This window comes from Lactuca sativa, chromosome 8 (genome assembly GCF_002870075.4).
Source record: "Lactuca sativa cultivar Salinas chromosome 8, Lsat_Salinas_v11, whole genome shotgun sequence".
Classification (NCBI taxonomy): Eukaryota; Viridiplantae; Streptophyta; class Magnoliopsida; order Asterales; family Asteraceae; genus Lactuca; species Lactuca sativa.
Genome location: NC_056630.2, coordinates 138,543,868 through 138,559,110, shown reverse-complemented (window position 1 = coordinate 138,559,110; position 15,243 = coordinate 138,543,868). Strand labels below are relative to the sequence as shown.

General features: G+C 37.6%; 1 protein-coding gene and 1 pseudogene across 1 annotated transcript; one reads left to right on the top strand and one right to left on the bottom strand.

The window, feature by feature from the left end:
* Nucleotides 1–1,357: 1,357 nt before the first annotated feature.
* Nucleotides 1,358–2,188, bottom strand: LOC111907689 (photosystem I reaction center subunit IV A, chloroplastic). The gene is made up of 3 exons (XM_023903507.2): nucleotides 1,793–2,188; nucleotides 1,615–1,680; nucleotides 1,358–1,542 (listed from the first exon to the last, which is right to left on the bottom strand). The coding sequence occupies exons 1-3, from the start codon at nucleotides 2,030–2,032 to the stop codon at nucleotides 1,441–1,443; spliced, it is 408 nt and encodes a 135-aa protein (XP_023759275.1). The 5' UTR covers nucleotides 2,033–2,188; the 3' UTR covers nucleotides 1,358–1,440.
* A 9,364-nt stretch (nucleotides 2,189–11,552) lies between these two features.
* LOC111907629 (protein FEZ-like) lies at nucleotides 11,553–14,587 on the top strand (annotated as a pseudogene).
* The last annotated feature ends 656 nt before the right edge of the window (nucleotides 14,588–15,243 follow it).

The window sequence follows — 15,243 nt, the reverse complement described above, 5'->3', positions numbered from 1 at the left end:
GAAGGGATTGGGTCAAGGTTCCATATATCCACATCTTGACAAGAGAGTCAAGTGTATACCATTCTTCATCATCGGTATTTTCAGGTTTGGAGGATCCGTCCAAATGGGCAAGGACTCCAAAACCAGTATCGTGGGTTTGAAAAGAAATTTGGGTGTAGAAAGGCTTGGAAATTCTGAGAATTATGATTATCACTTTCAAATCGAAGTATTTGGTGGTACTCCCAAATCTTCAATTGGATAAGACTCAGAGAGACAAGAACCGAAAATGTTTGATGATATTTTCGTATGTACCAGAAAATGAGACCAAAACAAACTTTAATATCTATGTCTGAAAACTGTCATAAAACCATAAAAACTGTCATAAAACGGATATATGGATAAGGGTCAAACCAATGGTCAATTATCTGAAAAATCAATTTTCTGATGCATTTTTAATATAGTAACACACCCTATATAAAAAATTTTCGCGCTGACCTGGCAGCTCGATCCCAGCCAGGGGCTCTGCCCCTTGGACCCCGCCAGGGGCTGCCGCCCCCAGACCCCCGTTCGTTCAGGGGCTTCGCCCCTAAATGACAGTGTACTTTGAAACTTGATCAAACTTAAACAAGTGTGTACTCCACATCTTCCTTACTTGTTTAATATTTATCAAGATTATTTTTGGTCAACACAAAGTAATCTCATTACATTTAAATAACATTGATGATCAAAATCACCAACAGAGTTCACGCCAAGAATCGTGATTGAGTTGGTTCAAATCAATGATCAATGGGATGAATGCTTTGATGTTAGTGATAGCGTATGGTTTCACATTTGCTGAGGAGTGCTTGATTCTGGCATGGTGACAATGACAAGATGAAGTAGAAGATGGAGAACAGCGACTAAGAGGCAGCAAGAAAGAAAACAGGCGGCAGTAGGGAGGATCGGTGGTGAGATGTAATCACAGAGCTTGTTATTGTGTTGATGCCATTTTAAGGCTTGTATAATTTTCCCATAATCGAGACTTACATTACGGATCACTATAAATACAAAATACAATGCATACCCTACTGGGCCTATACAATTGTGGGCTAAATACATTGGGCTGCTACAATACTACATATACACTAATACATTTAACCGCAATGAAGTTTTTGATTTGTTATCCTTCATTTCTACAATAGATCCATTAGAAATTTCTTTATCTTTTTTTCTTTTTTTGCACAAGTTAATACCGGGGACTGATAGCTACCATTTAAACTAATCGGTTCTTCACAACATGCACTTTAGTTTGATCCGATAAAAGTGTGTATGAAGTATGATATCTAAATCAATGGTTAGTGAAACCATATATTTGACCAAATCCAGGCACCAAAGAAACTTTAGATAATATGATACAAATTCATTGATTAAATATGTAGCAAAAGATTAAAATGGGAGGACAGGAGGAACAAGAAACTAAATCTAAACTTCTTGAATCTCATCCAATGCATAGTTGTTGGTTGAAACATTTGCATAATTCACTTTGGTAAAACGCACAACAACTGGGTATCGAGACTTTGGGTCCTGCAAATCATATGAACATCAAATCCCATGCTCAAAACACATTCATTATTCACACCAAGCATATCATCTTACCTGATCTACAGTAACAACCGATCCCACTCCCTTAAACCAGTACGACTCCTTCCTCAAGATTTTCACCTGCGTCCACAAATTCATATTATATATCAACCACTCAGCTCCTTTTGTTATATATATGCATGTATATATATGTGTGTGTGCGCGTGTGTTCAGTGTGTATGTGTTTATATACCTTAGCTCCTCTCTTGGGTCCAATCGGCGGTGGCTTAGGCTTAGGCGTCTCTGCCTTGGCTGGTTCAGCAGTGGCAGCCGGTGGTTCCGTATCTTCAGCAGCCCTAACAACCAGTCTTGAAACTCTTTTGTTTTGGAAAGGTAAGGAAACCATATGGCACTTGACGGTGGTTGTGTTGGAAGTGACATTTGGTGTCACCAAGAATCTTGAAGCAGCAGATGCCATACTGCAACTTGCCATTATCAACGGATTTGAAGGTGTTGACTGTTTGAGATGATGAAGAAGCAGGTTAGTAATTGAAGTTCAAAGGTTTTGATTTGATGTGGTTTGAGGATTTTGAGTGAATGGTGTTGTTCTTGTTTGAGAGAGCCAGTAGTGTGTTGCCACGTGGGTAGTCATATCCTTCTTCTGGATAGATAATGTTGCCCCACGCCATTTGGTTTCTAAACTTAGCCCGCTCACTACCTATCCAAATCCCTCGTTAGAATATACCTGATATTCCGATCATAATTCCTAGATTAAGGTTATATGTATAACTTTACAACATTTGAGTGAGCTAAGTTTATTTTCCAATTTTTTATATTATAATGTTTGTCGAACTAAAAAATTAATTTATAAGTGTAACATTGTGTATCTAATTATCTAAATATTAGACAAAACTGTAAAAATGGTCTTTGTGGTATGCAATTTTTTCTAAAGTTTAATTCAAATCTCGATTTTTTGGCTTTATGGTCCTTTTAAGATAGTTTTTTATGGAATTAGTTATTGTTAAACTTGAAAAGAGTAATCTACCCTTTTAATTTGTTTTTCTGTTTTCTTAAATATTTTTATCTTTTATTTAAATTTTTAAAAGTAAAAACAAATAAAGAAATCTCTCTCTCTCTCTCTCTCTCTCTCTCTCTCTCTCTCTCTCTCTCTCTCTCTCTCTCTCTCTCTCTCTCTCTCTCTCTCTCTCTCTCTCTCTCTCTCTCTCTCTCTCTCTCTCTCTCTCTCTCTCTCTCTCTCTCTCTCTCTCAAAAGAAAAACATGAAACTTCAAAATCAATTCAATTGTCAACCATAATTTACAATCAAATAAACTTGGTGAACATAATTTACAATCAAATAAACTTAGTTTTCACCAAACCCTTCACCACCACTCCATCTCCCTTGAAGATCAAACATCAGTTTAGAGGGGTAAGATGAAAATCTGGTGTTTCTAGAATGATGGTGAAAGATGTGCAAACGAGAATGATGAAAGAGGATACAGATCATTGGACATTTGAATTTCCATTACTGAAGGGCGTTATTATTGGATTTAACGATCGAGTTAGGGTTTCTTAAACTAGAAAATAGAACTCAGGATTTCCACAACCACAAATGACAGAGAGTAAAAGTATATTGCAACCTGCAACCAAATCCAAATTAAAAAATGTAGCCTCGCTGCCTAGGCCTCTTTTCTCGATGAAAGTTGTGTTTGACTTCACTGTGGAGGAGAATAATAAGAAATTGAGAATATCCTGCAAGATCTAAGGCTTGAAAGCATGTCGATTTTTGTTACCATACTGTTTATATGATGATTAGAGAACCAAAATTAACTATGAGGGATCTATGGAGGGAGTTGTGAGTTTGTAGTGATGGTGGTGAAGGTAGCAGTGGTGTTTGTGTATGGTTAGAGAGAAGACGAACCAAAAATCTAAACGCACTAGTGTTTTTTTCTTAAGAACCACTGTGAAGAAATCTATGGTTGGAGAGAGAGAGAGAGAGAGAGAGAGAGAGAGAGAGAGAGAGAGAGAGAGCCTTTTTATTTATTTTTATTTTTAAAATTTTAAATAAAAAGGAAAAATGTTTAAGAAAATTAAAAAAAAAAACAAATTAAAATGGTAGAGTAGTCTTTTCAAGTTTAACAAGGCTAATTCCACAAACAAACTACCTCAAAATGACCATGAAACCAAAAAAGTCTAGGTTCAGACTAGACCTTAAAAAAAATGCATACCACAAGGACCATTTTTGTAGTTTTGTCAAAATACTATGTATGCTTAAAAATAGTCCAGTGATTTGCGAAAAACTATGGATATGGTTTAAAAAGTTTTCAACTTACATGGAAGGTCCAAAATCAATAATTTTTTTTTTTTTTGATTTTAGTCTAAAAAAACTTGAAAAGACGGCTATACCCTTTTATTATTATTTTTTTTTTTTGTAATTTTTATAATTTCTCTAATACCATTTTAGCTTAAAAATAAAATCAAAAGAAAACAATTATCCTCCACCCACCCCCTCACCATTTTATTTCTCTTTATCTCTCTCTCTCTCTCTCTCTCTCTCTCTCTCTCTCACACACACACACAGTATCAACAGTCACCCTCTTCATCTTCTCCGACCATCCTTCCAAAAAAACCTTAAATCCATAATCAAACCTGCATATGGTGGCTCATAGATACGATGAAAATTCAAAATGCCCCAAATCCTCAATTATGCTTTTTTTTCTTTCGGTTTTCTCCAATTCCATGTGTACTGCAAGAATCTTATGGGTTTAGGACTGTGTTTATTGTCTCCACTGGCAAGCTTCAACAGAAAGTATCGATCCTACCACATTTTCATATGAACCTAGATTAAAGATTCAATTTTTGAAGATCTTAATGACTTTTAAGAACATTTACCTAAATCTTTGGGTTGATAAAATTATATATTGGACCCTATGAGATTAGGGCTTCTTTAACTTAAAGATTCAAATCAAGATTATGATTCAAGAGGCGAAGCACCCACACTTTGAATTTAAAATCGAATGAATATAAAGAAAAAAAGGTGTTTTAAGTGCCATGGAGTATGCATGGTGCATCTTGGAGAAGAAAGACTTTCTTGGAGAAGTGTTGGTTGCATTGGAGCTTGTAGATCTGGACTTTGTTCACCTTGATCTATCTTCTAGAGGTATAAAGTTTGAATCTTGATGATGCATTTGTTAGATCTAGCTAGTTTTGGATGTTATGAGCTTTTGGTCATTTTAGTGCATAGATTTTGGATCTTGAAAGTTTGTGACCTTGTTATGGATAAAGTTGGAAACTTTATCCATCTAAACATTATTTTGATTCAGATTTGAAAGTTGGAGACTTGTACTTAATGGATTAAGTTGAAAAATATGAACTTTTGGTTCCCTTTGAGACTTAATGACTAGATCTTGTTATGAACTATAAAAATGTGATCTTGGCCCTTCCATCCCTTCCATGCAAGAGTTGTGAAGTCTTATTCGGTTAAGAACTTAGGGTTTTGGACAATAAGCACTTTATAGCCATGAAAAGTCATAAAGTTGGAAACTTTATGACTTAGGACCTCATTTTGGGCATGGATTTGAGTTTAAGATGTAAGAACTTAATGGAATAAGCTCTTAATGGAGTTTTGGGATTAGGCTGCATACACTGGGTGTACCTGGTGGTACGTTGTGTGTATGCAATCAGCGCCCTGCTTTTGGTTAACATAAGAGTATGTTGGGCATACTCTCTTGGTATGCATGGCGTACTTCACTAGGAAGAAATATTGACTTTTGGACCTTGACTGTTGACTTTGACTTTGACCATGGTTGAACAAGTTTGACCTAAGGGAATTTTGGGTGATTTGATTTATAGTTTGAGATTTAGGTTTCTGTTAGTTGTATAGGTGACTGGTAGAGATAGATTTTAGAGCAATGATCGGTGCAGCTATTCTTTCAAACTATGAGGTGAGTCTTTCTCACTATATCCATGGGTCGAAGGCACCAATGTCGGCCCATTACTTGTTATGTGTGATGGGCTTCGAGTAATACATCATTCCTATGGTGTACATGCAAACCCTAATAGCTTTGGATCTAGTTTGTCTAATGAACATGCAATTGATTATCCAAAGCCATAAACCCTAGATCTAATAAACTATAATTGAAATTAAGGTTTAGATCTACCTTTGATTGTTATATAGGAATAACAATCAATCCTTGGCTTCAGAAAGCTTAGTGTCTCAATTGTTGCACCTCTAATGGAGTCACAAACACCACTAAGCAACTTGGATGAAGGGGGAGGAGAGATGAGGCACCAAAAACGGCTGGAAACCCTAATCCAAGTGTTAGCCACGTTTTTGGTGCCCAAGGGTTCCTTATACACTTAGGCTATTAGGGTTGTCAAACAAGGAAACCCTAATTTGATTGCTTAAGCCCTAAGCAGCCCATGGACCCCTTCTGGAACATGCCTTGGACGATTTCTAATGGGCTTCCCCATAGAATCCGTCCAACCTATTATTCCAAGGTAATCCATAGCCTAATTGCAATTATCTTATAATTACAATTCCAGTCCCCTAAGTTTAATTAATCTCTTTTAGCCACAAAAATTAATTCTTAATTAATTATTGACTAGTATTAATTAAACAATATGATTTCTCCTTTAATATATTATTCTCATAATATATTAATAAATCATAATTAATCCTTTCTCTCCTTAATTCATCCTACATATTGTTATGGTGAAGGCAACCCAAAAGGACCATGCTCATAATCGGGTCAAGTACATACCAAAATAGTTATGGACTTAGACACTAATCCAACAATGTGGAATGCTAGTTGTCCTTGTGATACTTTCATGGAAGACCCCGGGGGTAGCCCGTGGCATTTGTATGGAAGACCATGGGGGTAGCCTATGGCACTTGGATGTCAGACCATGGGGGCAGACCATGGCATTTCAAGGAAAGACCATGGGGGTAGCCCATGGCACTTGGATGTCAAACCATATGGGTAACCCATAACATTTTAGGGAAAAGACCATGGGGGTAGCCCATGGAAAATGTATGTATGGTATGTGGTATTTTGGGGAACTCGCTAAGCTTCGTGCTTACAGTTTCATATTTATGGTTTCAGGTACTTTCAATTCGGAAGGGAAGGGTCCGACGTGACTGCACAGCATCCCATAGAGTTTTCCGCATTGACAATTAATGATATTACTATGATGTTTAAAATATATATTCACTTTGATCAGTTTTTGGAACAACTCGTTTGTATGATTTATTGTTTTAAAAATGAAAAAAAATACATTGGATTTTCGAGACGTTACAAGTTGGTATCAGATCCTTGGTTTGAGGAATTTGGGCACACTCTTGGGTATGTCTGAACTCAAACTGAGGAATTGGTAGTCTTTTGAAAGAAAATAAGTTTCTAAAAAGATTTTTGTAAGGAAAATAAGTTTCTGAAAAGATTTTTATAAAGAAAAAAGGGGGTGTGATGCGTGCAATCAGCCGAGCTCAAGTAAGTGATTCCCAGAATACCCATACATGTTGATATGATATATGATATGAATGTTCACATGCTAGGATAAGGCTATGGATACTTTCAGGAATTGCATGACAGATCGGTCTGATATGTGATGCCTTGTAGCCTAGGAAGCATTGGATTCTTTGATTGGGAATATGTATTGGTAACAGTAATTGATAAGTGTATGCTTTAAAAATTGTATATGGTTAGGATCTTATAGCCCTAGAATGACTGATTTGGCCTTATTACCTGTTCCTCATCTGGTTGTGATCCTAGGGTGAAATCTTTTATTCGATAATCTATTTGATCTTGGATTGTGTATAATTTGCATGTATAAGACAACCCGAATTGAGAGTAGAAGTTCCTAGCATGGTAGTAGCAAGTGAGTTCGAGATGCCCTTTGTTTGTTTTATGGCTTGGAGTGTTACTGCACGAATGTTGTTTACTTTGTGCTTTGTCGAACTCTTAGTAATGTGAGTTAACTATTACGTGAAGATGTTAAGCCACATGTTGCAAAGGTTAAATAATCTCAGAGTGATGGATTTGACTCTATTACGCAGTTCTTGTATGAGTTCACTCGTTGTAGGGTTGAGTATTTTACTCTAAGGATTATCTAAGCTTTGTTTCATATGATTGTATTCATGAAGTGGTTAGCTGACATTAATGGGAGTTTTTCACCAGTTGATGGCAGTGTGAGGACGGGAACCTGGGAGAGCCGAGGAAGCGCTTTAGCAGGTTGGGTTGCACTGTTTATCAGGTACTTGGAATACTTATTTGAGAAGGTGACATGGAGGATTCGGGATAACTCTTGAGGAAAGTATGGGTAGGTGTGGAAGATAGCATTGGGCCCGTATTACCGAAAGCACAGGATTCATACTTGAATCGAGGGGAGTCACGAAGAATCTAGGAAGCTTATGGGAAGAGGATTCTTTCAATATGTTCCGATTATTGTATGTTTGCTTTTCAGTATGGTGATGAGCACTTGTGGAGGAGGTTCAAGCTCAGGTGCTGGCATTGAACCGATAGATGAGCAAACGCGAGACTTCATCTCGTCGGAGATCACCCACAACATTTTGGGAGCAGATTTGTGCGATCTTTGGTTTGGTCCAGGAAGGGAATTATGTAGATTTTGGATGAGTGCATAGGCACGTTACGCATGGAGATACTAACTATTGTGTGGGCTCGCACTCTTTCCTTCTGCAAGTTTCATGCGTGTGGAGCTCCTGAGTTCTTTGGAGAGAAAGAACCCATTGCTAGTAGGAGGTGGTTAACGAACATGGTGAACGCTTTCCGTTTGAGCTTCTACACGGAAGGGTCAAAGAATAGATTGTTTCTTGTCTTCTGAAAAACAGAACCTGAGATTTGTGGGAGGAGGTGGACTTTGCTTTGGGAGGCGATGCCATTAAGACGATGACTTAGGAGGAGTTTGTGACTCGGTTGAAGGCAGAGTTTGCACCAGCTATCGAGATGTAGTAGTTGGCGAGGTAGTTTCAAGACCTTCACTAGATGAATGAGATTGTGGTAGAGATCACTACCAAGTTTAGGGAGAGGGCTCTTTTGGTATCTCAGTATGTCACAAATGAGGAGATGAAAAAGACAAGGTACCATGATATGTTGCAAGATGGTATAAGAAAGTTTGTCAACTTTTCATCTTGTCGGCTTTAAAGGGCGTCATAGCTAGAGCCCGAGAGCGGGAGATTGATTAGGAGCACCTCTAGAAGAGGAAACCAAATCGGGTGCATACAGTTGGGGGTCCTACGAAGTGACCCAAAACTTTTGATCAGCGGGTGAGAGGCCAACATAGTCGGGGTCGGTGCAGCACGTGCGGGAAGCAGCACGATGGAGTTCGTCGATTTAGGGGTTTCGGTAGATATAAGTGTGGCAGGCTTGGTCGGGTCTGCAGAGATCGTCCCCACGGGACGAGCCCATTAAATTTCCACTACAACCAGGTAGGCCATGAGAAGGCCAACTATCCGATGTTGTGGGAGGGAATAGTGTGTGTACCTGCTCAAGTTACTTTGAGGATCACTGATGGTCGCGAGGGCAGAGTAGATGTTCCCATAGTGAGGAGTCGAGCATTATAGTCACGGTATGAGGAGATCCGAGTTCCACCAGTTGACTTCGCAGACATTTTATTTTGAGAATCTTCATATGTCATTTTGCATACCGAGAGTCATGCTTAGAGTATATTCATGTGAGATGGTTTTGGATGTCGATGTGGGTGGCATTAAACACCTTCAGGGCAAGCTTTAAGTGAGAAAAGACCAACAGTCGGTTTGAACTTTAGTGGTATCAGAAAGGAACTCAACGAATCCGTAAGGTGGGCATGTTGGGTTTGAATGCAGGAATTGTAGGGGTCATTCGGGAATACGAGACAATGAGGAATTGGTTTGATTGTGGGTGTAAGATCGGTAATTTTCAAGTTCATACCTTCGAATTGTGGTCAATTACAGCTTCACGTGGGAATTACTCTAGTGCAAGTAGGTCTTTTTATTTGTTGGGTACCTGTTTCGATAGTTGAGATTTTGATATTCAACATCTGATAAAGTCGTCGAGGACTTATAGTGGATTCAGTGGAAAGTGCTCATGAATATTGAACACGTTAAGATTTCGGGGAGTAATCATTCATTTTTGGCAGGTGTGTGTTTGCTAGGATTGGCTATTAATGGAACGTTAGTACTTTTGTGCTCAGGTTTTCGGAAGCTTCAAGTAGTCAGGTTGCGAGATAGATTAGATTCTATCAATTTTGTGGTTGGAAGAGTGTAGTTGAATCCAAGTGGGGGAGAACCGCTTGGACTCCAGAATTGCACAACGAATGAGATTTCAGGTTACCTTGTGCATTAGTGGTGTCGCATGGAGGGTATGTGATTAGTTTCAGGTGGAGGGATTGTGTTAGGGCCTCTTTTCCTGTTCTCACTACTAGAAAATAGACCTTTAATGACACGCGATTTATGATACACAAAAGTGTGTGACCTAAAAATAATGTCATCTCTCCAGAAATTTGAAGGATTTAGGACGCTCGTTTTTGCGTGCCCTAAAGTTAGTGTCACAAAATAACCACGGAGGGCACTTATTATAAGATGTGTGTCATCTAAGAATTTCTTTTTGTAATTTTTTAATGAAACTCGCGTTTTAATAGGCAAGGTAGGAAATGGAATAATCCCCAAAAATTAAAAACCCCGCATGTTCGATCTCCTCTCTCAGTCTCCCTTCTTCCCTCTACTGATGCCTCCACTTTCTTCCATCAACTCTAATCTTTGAATTAGCAAGAAAGAATCCCTAGGCCTTCTTCTTCACCCACGTCCAGGTTTTCCAACCCTTCTTTGTTCATGCAGCACAACTCACGCTTTCTTTGTAAGAAAACCTCCAACTACATCCTCCACACGAAGAAAAACCCTAACTGACGACCACATAACACGCTTTATCTTCCTCTCTCTTCCATTGATGTGCAAAACCTTCTTCTCATGCGATTTTAGGTAAGGCCCCGTTTGATACACATCTTTCCAGGTCCAAACAGATCTATCTGGCTGAATGGACCGGAAAGCTGTTTGATTTGCACAAAAGAATGGGTCTTTCCCGGTAAGATATGTATTTCCTAGAAAGCCCCAAAATCATATCTTTCTGGCTGAATGGGCTGGAAAGACAATTATACACCAAACCCCGCATCTTTTTTTCTTTATTGGATTATTAATTTTTTTAAATAACTTTTTTTAGATTTATTTTCTATTGAATTATTACTTTTTTCATCATTCAGCACAGTCAATCAGATGTACAATCAAACAGCATGGTTTCTTTCCCAGTCTGAAAACTTTCCCAGACAGCACTTTACCGGACAGCACTTTCCCAGATAGAAACTATCAAATGGGACCTAAGTCTCTCCCTCTCTCTCTCTAACCTAAAAGTTTCAAAGGGGAAAAATATCCTTCATCTTATCTTCAAACTCATCCGCCTCAGCCAACTAGTTCGTATCCAACCACACAATCGCATCCTCAATCTTCTTTTTATCACCTGGAGTCAACTTCTCACCAATCTTCTCATCTTTCACTGTGTTCCTCATGTTGTACGCATAATTATCCAAAGCATTCAAGGCCGGTCCAGACGGTGGGCAACCCGGGCGACCGCCCAGTGCCCACGTCCATAGGGCCCAAAATTTCTGGGTTATGTAGTGTATATATATATATATATATATATATATATATATATATATATATATATATATAATTATCACCTAAATGATTTTTAGAGACTAAATTGGTTCAAACTTAAACTAGCGCAAAAGATAAACAATTTGGCTTGTTTGTTATTGCTAATTGAACGCGTTTATAGTGAAGAATAAATAATATTTTTTTGAATCTTTATTATATCTGTCTTTAAGGGAACATTTTTTTCTTTTTGCCCCGGGCCCCGTATACGTTTGGACCGGCTAGCATTCTTCGCCTCCAACTTCTTCTTGTGCTCCTCATCTTCAGACTCATACTTATCAGCTTCCTGAACAAAGGCTCTAATTCGGGGTTTCCTCATGTTACCTGGTTTTAGGTTTCATCCAATAGACGAAGAGCTTGTTAATTTCCACCTAAAGAAGAAAATCCAGCAACGGGTTCTTCCTATCGAACTTATTAAACAAGTGGATATATACAAATACGATCCATGGGATTTACCAAGTACGCTTTCATGACCACTTGAGTCAAGATTTTTGTTGTTTATCTGTGTTTTGTAAACTCATATTCCATTTTGTTCAACAGATTTAATGCCCACGGTAGAAAAAGAGTGGTACTTTTTATAAGAGACTCCAAAGACTCCACCATTATAGGGACCACACAATCACAATAGACGGAAAGTGTATCATCATATATTGGTCCCAATATGTATACCAAATATAGCTCCTGTAATTACTCTATTACTCTGTTGTAAAAGGCCTATAAATGGTTGCATAAAGTTTTGTAATATCATTCAAGTTACACAATAATCTCTCAGACTTTACATGGTATTAGAGCACTTCTTGCTCCTCTGAGCCTTCACGATCCTACAACACTCAACAATCATTTCTTTATCCTACAACATGGCTACCATTGTTGAAATCACCACACACACTCACTTTCCTATTAAACTCACATCAACCAACTTCCCTATATGGAGAAAACAAGTTCTCTCCACCCTCATTGGCCTCGGTCTTGACAAACATGTCAAAGATTCAGTCGACCCACCACCAAAAACAATTGACAGCAAACCAAATCCTCTCTATTAGGCCTGGTATCGTCAAGATCAAATACTATTGGGTGCTCTTCTAGGTAGTTGCTCGGACATCATTCAACCCATTGTCTTTTCCGCAGAGACTGCTCAACAGGCTTTCAAAAGTCTCACTGATAGCTACGCTAGTGTCTCCAGATCTCGCATCATCTCTCTCAAGTCCAAATTGGCAAAGAAACCCAAAGGCTCAAAATCAATGGCTGAATTTCTTCATGAAATGAAAGCTATTGCTGATGAATTAGCCCTAGCACAATCTCCAGTTCAGGAAGAAGACCTAATTGTTCACATCCTAACTCAATTAGGGGATGATTACAAGCATATAACTGCAGCCTTACAAGTCAGAGATACTCCACTTACCTTCTCAGATCTCTTTGCTAAACTGATTGACTATGAACGCTCCCTTCATGAAGCTACTTCAACGCCGACCATCGCCACTGTCAATTATACACAAAAATCAAATACCCGCTCCACAAGCCGCACAAATTATGATCAGAGAAACAATCATCGATCCAACAATTTTGGGCCATGAAATAACAGGCCTTCCCACTTTGGGCCCAATTCTAATTTTAACACTCGTAACTCTCTGTTTTGTCAATTATGTAACATTCCAGGGCATGACACCAAAGATTGCAGAAAATTAGCATGACTTCTACGAGACAACAACATCATCATCTCATCAGGTCCACCATCAACTCCAATTATTAACCACTCCACAGCTACCATTTCTGCACCAAACCCACCTTGGATGTTTGACAGTGGGGCATCTCATCATGTAGCTTCCGATCGGTCCTCATTGCAAACCATATCAGACTTTGGAGGGCCATATGAAATCATGCATGGCAATGGTACAAATATACCCATCTCTCACACTGGTCACACCTCCCTTCCATCCCGGTCTCAACCCTTAAATTTACACAATGTCCTTATTGTCCCTCAACTTCGTAATAATCTTATCTCTGTTGCAAAACTCTGTAAATCTAATAATGTGTAGGTTGAATTTTTTCCTTTTCAGGAATAGTGTAAGACCAAACCGTGTTACAGGAGCTGGTTTTCAGAAAGCCACTGGCCCTGATAGGCTGATATACTCATCTGATGGCACTAACTGCATTGGTTTAAAAAAAGTCTTTGGTGTTCTACAGAGGAAGAGCTGCTAAAGGGATTAAAACAATTTGGATGATGAATAAGTTTTGATTTCCTTCACTTTCTTCATCTCAATCCTCACCACCTAAAAAGATCTTAGATAAAAGTCTTCCACCAAATGTAAGAATCTTACTTTTTCAAAATCTAATTATGTTATGGGTTAGACCAGGTATTTCTTTTTGACTTAATAGAGTTAATGATGATATGATTATTAGACAGATATATAGTGGACGTGGTATAAAGGAATGGGCTTAATGGATTAAATGATATAAGAACCCTTTAAAATTTAACCAAACTCTCATTCTTTTCATTTTAAAAAAGTTGATGTTTATTACTGATCTTGCTAATGTTGCTTAAAGCAACTAATAAGGCCTTATTCTTCAGCTTGGTCTTTTAGATTCACTAGTTTTAGCTCAATGTAATTAACAGAAAGCAGTTTCTCTTTATGCTTTCTAGCTGCTATTTACTAGCAGTTTCTGTTGTTTGTATGCTCAAATCCCTTTCAATGGTCCAGATTTCAAGCTCTCCTAATTGGATGATGATCTCAGACTTTAAGGCAGAATTCTCAAAACTCCCTCAATCAGAACCTTTTGAAGAAAAAGATACAGTGAATCTAATGTTGTCTTTTATGTTGGTAATTATATGGTTACCATTTTTTTGTTATTGTTGAGTAACTAACTTGAAGAAGAAATACTGACAGCAATGAAGAGACTTCAAGGGATGGGTGCCTCATTCTTCATTCTTGATCTTAGAGATAATCTTGGTGGATTAGTGCAGGTAAACTTGCATAAATCTAATCATTTTTTGTTTGTAAATCATCTGATTGTATTGTTAAGGGAATTTCTTCTTTCAGGAGGGGATTGAAATTGCTAAACTGTTTTTAAATGAAGGGGACATTGTAATATATACTGCTGGAAGAAAAATTCAGAAGGTAAAAAGTATAGTAGCTGAAACAGTGCCTCTTATTACAGCTCCTGTCATTGTAAGTTTTACCTTCATTAATAACATTATTTATAAAATTGGAGCTATGGGTAACTAATTCTTGATTTATGTTCTTTTATGGCAGGTTTTGGTGAACCAAAATACTACTACTGCAAGTGAAATAATGAGCACTAATATTACCATATTATGTGCTCAATTTTTTTGCAGAGTTTGGAGAATTTGTAACTGTATATAACAAAAGAAAGGTTTTTGTTCTTAACCATCCTTGGTGTTTCTCAATTGATATCAATAATCTTTTTTTACCTTCTTTAATAAATGTTCTAGAAATAAGATAAAAAAAATGTTTTTGTTCTTAACCATCCTTGGTGTTTCTCAATTGATATCAATAATCTTTTTTGCAGAATTTGGAACTATAGAAGAATATAAGGTCTTACTTGTGTTACGCAGATCAATATACTATTGCTTCTATATTTTGACTCTTAAAAGAGTAAAGTTACCAAAGTATCTGATAGATTTAATTAACTTAATTATTTACCCATATATTAAAAAAAGTACAAAATGATGAAGATAAGGAACTTGGACAACATGTTGAACATTAATTTGGAAGTAGCTGGGATTACACCATTTTTCTGTTAATTAAAGAGGTTCCTACTAACTTTATTAGAAATCTGAATCTTGATTCTTGATGGACTCTTGTTGCCAATTAGTTTACTTATATGTTATTGTGATTAAAGAGGTGTAAATTACATGAAGGAAAATGTTATGCTTCCTATGAATTTTTATAAATATATGTTCTCACATTGATTAGGAAGATTGCATGTAGATTAAGGCTTAATTGATTACAAACACTAATAAATTCTTTGTGCAAGATTGGGTTTCCA